The 8,243-nt window shown below is 40.0% G+C and overlaps 1 protein-coding gene across 4 annotated transcripts in view; it reads left to right on the top strand.

The window, feature by feature from the left end:
- Positions 1–8,243, top strand: part of SUGCT (succinyl-CoA:glutarate-CoA transferase) — a 783,088-nt gene that overhangs the window by 636,161 nt on the left and 138,684 nt on the right. Inside the window, exon 13 of one of the 4 annotated variants that reach the window (XM_010829096.1) lies at positions 3,294–3,357. The exons of the other annotated variants lie outside the window; for them this stretch is intronic. Coding sequence (XP_010827398.1) covers positions 3,294–3,323 — 30 coding nt within the window. The 3' untranslated portion in view covers positions 3,324–3,357. Of the gene's footprint in view, positions 1–3,293; positions 3,358–8,243 lie in introns of those variants that run through there. 4 annotated transcript variants of the gene reach the window in all.

Genomic DNA, 8,243 nt, shown 5'->3' with positions numbered 1-8,243 from the left:
ATATAACCTTATGTAAGTAAAATCTAACACCTCAGAATATAGCTGCCTCACTAGAATGCTGTTCTATAGATGCAATTCATGGGTTTGTTACACAAGAGAGACATCTTCATTAAGAAAGCTTTGCTTTGTAGTTAGCCGAGCAGCTCCCTCGCTGCGATCTATTGAACGCTCGACACAAGGGTTTGTAAAAAAAAAAAAAGAAGAAGACTTTACATAACAAAATGATAACAATAATAATAATTACAGCCAAATATATTTAATGCTTGCTGCTGCTGCTGCTAAGTTGCATCAGTCATGTCCGACTCTGTGCGACCCCATAGATGGCAGCCCACCAGGCTCCCCCATCCCTGGGATATTTAATGCTTACTGTGTCCATTCTGAAGGAGATCAGCCCTGGGATTTCTTTGGAAGGAATGATGGTAAAGCTGAAACTCAGGTACTTTGGCCACCTCATGCAAAGAGTTGACTCATTGGAAAAGACTCTGAACCTGGGAGGGATTGGGGGCAGGAGGAGAAGGGGACAACAGAGGATGAGACGGCTGGATGGCATCACTGACTCAATGGACATGAGTCTGAGTGAACTCTGGGAGTTGGTAAGGGACAGGGAGGCCTGGCGTGCTGCGATTCATGGGGTCACAAAGAGTCGGACACAACTGAGTGACTGAACTGAACTGAACTGAACTGTGTACCAAAAGCTGTCTAAGACTTCATGAAAGTGAAAGTGTTAGTCCCTTAGTCGTGTCCAACTCTTTGCGACCCCATTAACTGTAGCTCACCAGGCTACTCTGTCCATAGAATTCTCCAGGCGCAAATACTGGAGTGGTTAGCCATCCCTTCTACAGGGGATCTTCCTGACTCAGGGATCAAACCTATGTGTCCCACATTGCAGACAGATTCTTTATCATTTGAACCACCAGGGATAAATATCTTATATAATCATCTCAAATCATGCCTTCATCCATTAAGGAAAAACTTGAGAAAGTCAATATTTAGGAGTTACCAGCAAATAATTGAATCCTACAAATGAACCCAAATAGTGAGGATAACATGCATCTTTGTTTATATGGTGCACATCACCCATAAAGTATCAGCCTGTACCTGTGCGAAGTCACTTCAGTCGTGTTCGACTCTGCGATCCTATGGACCATAGAGCACTGGACTCCTCTGCTCATTGGATTCTCCAGGAAAGATTACTGGAGTGGGTTGCCATTTCCTTCTCCAGGAGATTTTCCCCATCCAGGGATCAAACCTGTATGTCTTAAGTCTCCTACATTGGCAGGCAGGTTCTTTACCAGTAGCACCATCTAGGAAGCCAATTGGAGCAAACAAATCACTGAAATAGAAGAAAGAAAAAATTGATGTGGAAAAAGGATTTGGTTTTAACTTTCTACCAGATTATTGAAAATGGCAAAGCTTGGTGCTCTGTGATGACCTAGAGAGGTGGAATTGGGAGGAGGTGGGAGGAAGCTCAAGAGGGAAGGGGTATATGCATATACATAGCTGATTTGCATTATTGTGCAGCAGAAACTAACACAACATTGTAAAGCAATTATACTGCAGTGGTAATCAACTAAGTTAAGCAAACCAGAGACAAGAACTACGTTTCTTGCTGCTCCATTGAGATACGACAGTGCTATGAATATCTAGGCTGAAAAATGTGCCTGTAAGGCATTTTGATAACATGTGATTGAAATTATGAGTCACTGGATGCAGAAAGTCAGCTGGGAAAACAAATGTATCTGAAAGGGGCTTAGGCCTAACTCTCAAACAAGTCCACGTCTCTTCTGTTTTAGTTTCTGTGTCTGACCATCCCTATTGGTCATACCCCATGCTCTAGCTAATTCAAGCCAAAATTATATGTATGTATATATGACTCAGCCCTTTATGACCAATAAAATCTTAGTGTATCCAAAAGATCAGTTAACTACAAAGTTATCAGTGACCCTGCTCACACTGATCCATATCATCTCCCCAACCCCTCATCATCCAGGCTCCTTCCTAAAATAGTTTTCCTTATTGCTTGCCCTGGAGCACACACATCTGCCTGCAAGCAAGATATTTCCCCACCAATACAAGTTCCTGTGGAAACCAAACCAAAATGTAAAATGCAAGCACAAAATTTAATGAATTTTACAATGGCCACCTTAGTGCTTCCTTTTTTAGAAATATCCCAGTTAGCGTAATGGTCGTTTTCTGAACCTGAGTGGATTGTGTGAGTGATGAGCCATGTGGAAGGAAGAGGTGATATTGCAATGTCCCTGATCTCTCTGGGGCAAGGACTGTCACTTGCTTGCCACTTGGGTGGCTCTGGTTCTCTGGAATGGCTGCCATAAAGTAAACATATGCTCTTGCTTTCTCATTCAGGCAGAGGACTGAATAATTACATTTATCAACGGGTGTTCTGCTTTGCAGCTGTTTAGATATCGTGTGTGCCCACATCATTTCCTCTGTGGTTTCCGGATGCTGAAAATCTTTCCTGGTTAAACGTCTATCATACTGTGTCAAGAGCGATAACCAGTCTTAAACATATTTGGCATGCATGACTTTATTAAAGAAGACATGGTTAGGGAAGCAGATGCTGGTGCTTTGTTATAACCTGCTGGCCTTCATATTCCTGTGGATGTATGAAGGGAAAGCTTTACAACTCCAAATAAGGAGATGTCTTACTGTTGTTTGCTCCCAAGTTGAGTTTACAGCACATTGCCATCAAGGAGGCAGAAACAAAGCCCTCAATAAACTATTACTTGCATCTTGCCATACCCAAGCTTCTAGGCAGCACTCAAGCCAACAGAAGAAATGACAAATTTCTGAATCATTTGGACTATGTGGTGTCCCCAGTACTCTTTCCCCGTGTGTCTGTGCTGAACTCAGGTCAGGAACACTAGAATAAAGAGACAGCATACTGTGATAGAATGTAGGCTCTGTCATCCGAGAGAAGGATCTGCCACTTTTTCCCTCTATTTGTGATCTTAGTCAAGTGATTTTAGCTCCCTAAGTCTGCTTCTTCATCTATGAGATATTTATGAGATAATAACGCCTATGGCACTCGACTTTTGTATGGATAAAATGAGACAGGGCATGCAAATTGCCCCATGTGTGGTGGGCAGTGCTCACCTCACACTCATCTCCCTCCTTTCTTTACATTCATGCTGGTTAGACTGTCTAATTTTGACACATCACTTAGAAAACTCTGCCCTCTCACAGAGCCCACATGATTTTTTATGGTCATGCTCTATTTTCATCCAACTGACTTTTTTCTTTCTCACTGCTTTTGTTCGATTGTTCCCTGAAAGAGGAGACTGGTTGGCAGTGATTCACACTGAAGTGATGATTTCTTGAACAACAAATGGACGTGAGTAAGAAAAGTGTTTACTTCTATGACACTGAATAGGATCAAGAATTATTTCATTAAATAAAGTAGATGGCGTTATACATCTTCGATTGGACACCTGGGCTTTGCCTTAGAATCTCCAGAGCATCAGGGGAGCAGACAACTAAATCCAGTAAGAAAGATGAGACAATCACAACCTCCTGACCTGTTCTTAGACTAATCAAAACTCAGTTTCCCCAGGGGACAGTTGGATAATTCCTAGAAATGAGGGAATGATTTGGTTTTTTCTAAGTGAAGACAGCAAACACAAGCATCCTACCGACCACTTCTTGGAATGGTTCCTTCCACATGGCTTTGCAAGCTGCTGTGCTGGAGAGAAAAGAATACTGTCTCAGCTTTCACCAAAGTTTGTAGCAACTGATTCTGGAATAATTTCAATAATGGTCCCAATGCCAAGGATGATTGAATTAAAGATATTAAGTCTGGACTTCTAATATTCTGACTTTAAAATTCATAAATCACCTTTATATTTCACTGGATTCTATTATATTTTCTCCTTGTTGTTCAGTCACTAAGTTGTGTCTATCTCTTTGCAACCCCATAGATTGCAGCACATCAGGTTTCCCTGTCCATCACTATCTCCTGAAGTTTGCTCAAATTCATGTCCATTGAGTTGGTGATGCCATCCAAACATCTCATCTTCTGTCACCCCATCTCCTCTTTCCCTCAATCTTTTCTGGCATCAGAGTCTCTTCCAACGAGTTGGCTCTTCGTATCAGGTGGCCAAAGTATTAGAGCTTAAGCTTCAACATCAGTCCTTCCAATGAATATTCAGGGTTGATTTCCTTAAGGATTGACTGGTTTGATCTTGCAGTCCAAGGGACTCTAAAGAGTCTTCTCCAGCACCACAATTCAAAAGCATCAATTCTTCATTGCTCAGCCTTCTTTATGGCCCAACTCACATCTGTACACAACTACTGGAAAAATCATAGTTTTGACTACGTGGACCTTTGTTGGCAAAGCAATGTCTCTGCTTCTTAATATGCTGTCTAGGTTTGTCATAACCTTTTTTCAAAGGGGCAAGCATCTTTTAATTTCATGGCTGCAGTCACTGTTTGCAGTCATTTTTGAAGCCCAAGAAAATAAAATCTTGCCTTTAGTAGTAGTTGCTAATTTTCCTATTCCCTGGGATAATTAATATTGGGAAAGTTTGGAGTACCAAATTAAGCCTGAAAAGTATAGCTTAGGAGAGGACATGATAATACTGTAAGGACCTTTGTTTCTGTCAATATGGGGGACCATGTGAGCAGAGAAAGCCTACTGGTACAGAAGTTGCTAGAAAACATGGATGCATGAAACTGTACTCTGGCTAATACCTAGGGGCTTAGAACTTTAACTCCTTGGGCCAAGAGAAATGGGTATGGGACAGAAATCCTGAATCACACACTAGGTGGAAGGTTCAACTTCAGAATAAAACTTGAACATCTAAAGGCTAGCATTTTCCATGGGTGAACTAGGTAAAAAGCAAAACATACAAAAAGTAAATTTAAAATCTGTACTGAAGACTGAAACAGTAGGGATTTTGGCTTTGACTTTGGCTTCTGAAGGAGAGAAAGAAAAAAATTCTCTCATGAGATATCTTAGCCACATACCTACCATCATGCAGATAAGGCAGAAATTAATTCCATTATAAGACTTCTAAATCAATAAGAATGCCAAAGACTGTTCAAACTACCACACAGTTGCACTCATCACACGCTAGCAATGTAATGCTCAAAATTCTCCAAGCCAGGCTTCAATGGTACGTGAACCAAGAGCTTCCAGATATTCAGGCTGGATTTAGAAAAGGCAGAGGAAGCAGAGATCAAATTGCCAGCATCCGCCGGATCATCAAAAAAGCAAGAGAGTTCCAGAGAAACATCTACTTCTGCTTTATTGACTATGCCTAAGCCTTTGATTGTGTGGATCACAACAAACTATGGAAAATTCTGAAAGACATGAGAGTACCAGACCACCTGACCTGCCTCCTGAGAAATCTGTACGCAGGTCAAGAAGCAACATTAGAACTGAATATGGAACAACAGACTAGTTCCAAATCGGGAAAGGAGTACGTCAAGGCTGCATAATGTCACCCTGCTTATTTGGCTTATATTCAGAGTACATCATGTGAAATGCTGGGTTGGATGAAGCACAAACTGGAATCAAGATGCTGCGAGAAATATAGTAACCTCAGATACCCAGATGGCACCACCCTTATGGCAGAAAGCAAAGGAACTGAAGAGCCTCTTGATGAAAGTGAAGAGGAGAGTTAAAAAGATGGCTTAAAACTCAGCATTCAAAAAACGAAGATCATGGCATCTGGTCCCATCACTTCATGGGAAATAGATGGGGAAACAATGGAAACAGTGAAATATTTTATTTTCTTGGGCTCCAAAATTACTGCAGATGGTGACTGCAGCCATGAAATTAAAAGACACTTGCTCCTTGAAAGAAAAGCTATGACCAACCTATACAGCATATTAAAAAGCAGAGACATTACTTTGCCAACAAAGGTCCATTTAGTCAAATTTGTGGTTTTTCCATTAGTCATGTATGGATGTGAAATTTGGACTATAAAGAAAGCTGAGCACTGAAGAATTGATGCTTTTGAACTGTGGTGTTGGAGAAGATGCTTGAGAGTTCCTTGGACTGCAAGGAGATCAAACCAGTCAAACCTAAAGGAAATCAGTCCTGAATATTCATTGGAAGGACTGATGCTGAAGCTGAAGCTACAATACTTTGGCCACCCTGATGCGAAGAACTGACTCATTTGAAAAGACTCTGATGCTGGGAAAGATTGAAGGCAGTAGGAGAATGGGATGACAGAGGATGAGATGGCATCACCACCTCGATGGACATGAGTTTGAGCAAGCTCCGGGAGTTGGTGATGGACAGGGAAGCCTGGCATGCTGCAGTCCATGGGGTAGCAAAGAGTCAGACACGACTGAGCAACTGAACTAAACTGAAATCTACAAGCATGAAGGTTAATGTAATATAGTCCTGTTTTGCTGGTGTGTCACTTGGATGAAGCAAATGCAAATCATCTCTGGATAAAGTACAACTGTACAACAGACAAATTTAACAGTTGATTAGACATAGAATAAGAGAGAATTCATGATCTGGTACACTACATATGAATGAGATAATTAGAACTCCAGCCCAGAGAGACAAAGAGAGCAAGTGTAAGAGAGGCAGAGAGGTATAGAATGATCACATCTGATATCTAGCTAATATATATCTACTTGGTCTTCCAGGGAAAGACAGAGAATATATAGCTAGAGGCAGTATTTGATTATGGTTGAGGATTTTCCAGGGCTTTTGAAGACCTAATTCCTCAGATTCATGAAGTTAATATAAAATTGGTTACATAAAAATGAGATTAAATAAAAAATCAGTTGAGACCTAGAATGATGATAGAAAAGCAAAAACATAGAGAAGATTTTTCAATCAGCCAGAGAGAGGGAATAAAACCAGACTTGTGCTCAGCTTATTATGGTTTGACTTAATATTTTTCAATTTATGATGATGTGAAAGTGATAGGTATTCAATGGAAAACATACTTCGAATTGTTCCTGGACCAGCAATATGCAGTAGACTCTCTCATGATGCTAGGGCAGCATCAGCAAATGCAGCTCCCAGTCAGCCACATGGTCATGAGGGTAAGCAACAGATACATTTATAACCTCTCTGTACATAGACAGTCACTTTCGGAGTTCAATAATTTACATGACATATTCAACACTGTATTATAAAATAGGCATCACATTAGATGATTTTGCCCAACTGTAGGCTGACATAAGTGTTCTGAGCAAGTTTAAAGTAGGTTAGGTTCAGCTATGATGATTGGCAGGTTAGGTGTATTAAATGCACTTTCAACTTATGATGACTTTCTCAGGACGTAACTGTGTCATAAGTGGAGGAAAATCTGTACATATAAAGGAATGGCAATTAGACCAATTGATGACTTCCTAAAACAACAGTGAAAAGCACATGGCTGTGAAATAATATCATCAGCATGCCAACAGAAAGGAACTGTCAGCTTAGAAATGTGTAACCAGTACCATACAGCTATCTTTCAGAATGAGGGCAAAATAAGATAACTTATATGAAGATAAAAACCAAGGGAATTTACTATGAATAGATAACTATGGAAATTCTAATAAATATCCTACATGAAGAGGAAATGCAACCATGGAAGGAAGTCCTATAATTTAAAAAAAAAAAAAAAGGCAAAATTCTGGTAGGCATGAAGGAATCTAAAAGCATTGACTTTGAAAACAATGTTAATAATGTCTAATTTTTAATGAAAAAAGAGATAGAACCAAAATATTGAATGACAATAGCATATAGTTATTATTCCCAATCTGTATACTGAGACACCCATGGCATCTAGGGAATGCACCGAGGCACCAGAAGATGTTGACATTTTCTAAGAGATACAGCAGCATCTATTGGACACAGCATGGACTGTTAGCTCAGAGCAGTTCATGGTTTCAGCTTTGAATTGTACTGTTCCTTTTGATTACATTATTATTTTTTTTTTGAAACTCGATTTTGAATAAATGTTTCTGTGAAAAAAAAATAACCCAAGATAAAAATCAATATGAAACAAGAAAATGATAATACTCAGTTTTATTCTGAGATCTGAGAAGTTGTGCTATGCCTAACAAGTACATGATATGCTATAAGAAAGTAATTGAGTTATTGGAGAAGGAAATAAAATCATTTTTCCTTTCCACACTAGTACAGTAATGCTCAAAATTCTCCAAGCCAGGCTTCAGCAATATATGAACCGTGAACTTCCTGATGTTCAAGCTGGTTTTAGAAAAGGCAGAGGAACCAGAGATCAAATTGCCAACATCCGCTGGATCTT

The sequence above is a fragment of the Bison bison genome, unplaced genomic scaffold (genome assembly GCF_000754665.1).
Source record: "Bison bison bison isolate TAMUID 2011002044 unplaced genomic scaffold, Bison_UMD1.0 scf7180017864499, whole genome shotgun sequence".
Lineage (NCBI taxonomy): Eukaryota > Metazoa > Chordata > Mammalia > Artiodactyla > Bovidae > Bison > Bison bison.
Note: the sequence above shows the minus strand (reverse complement) of the source record. Positions and strands in the feature narration are given on the sequence as shown.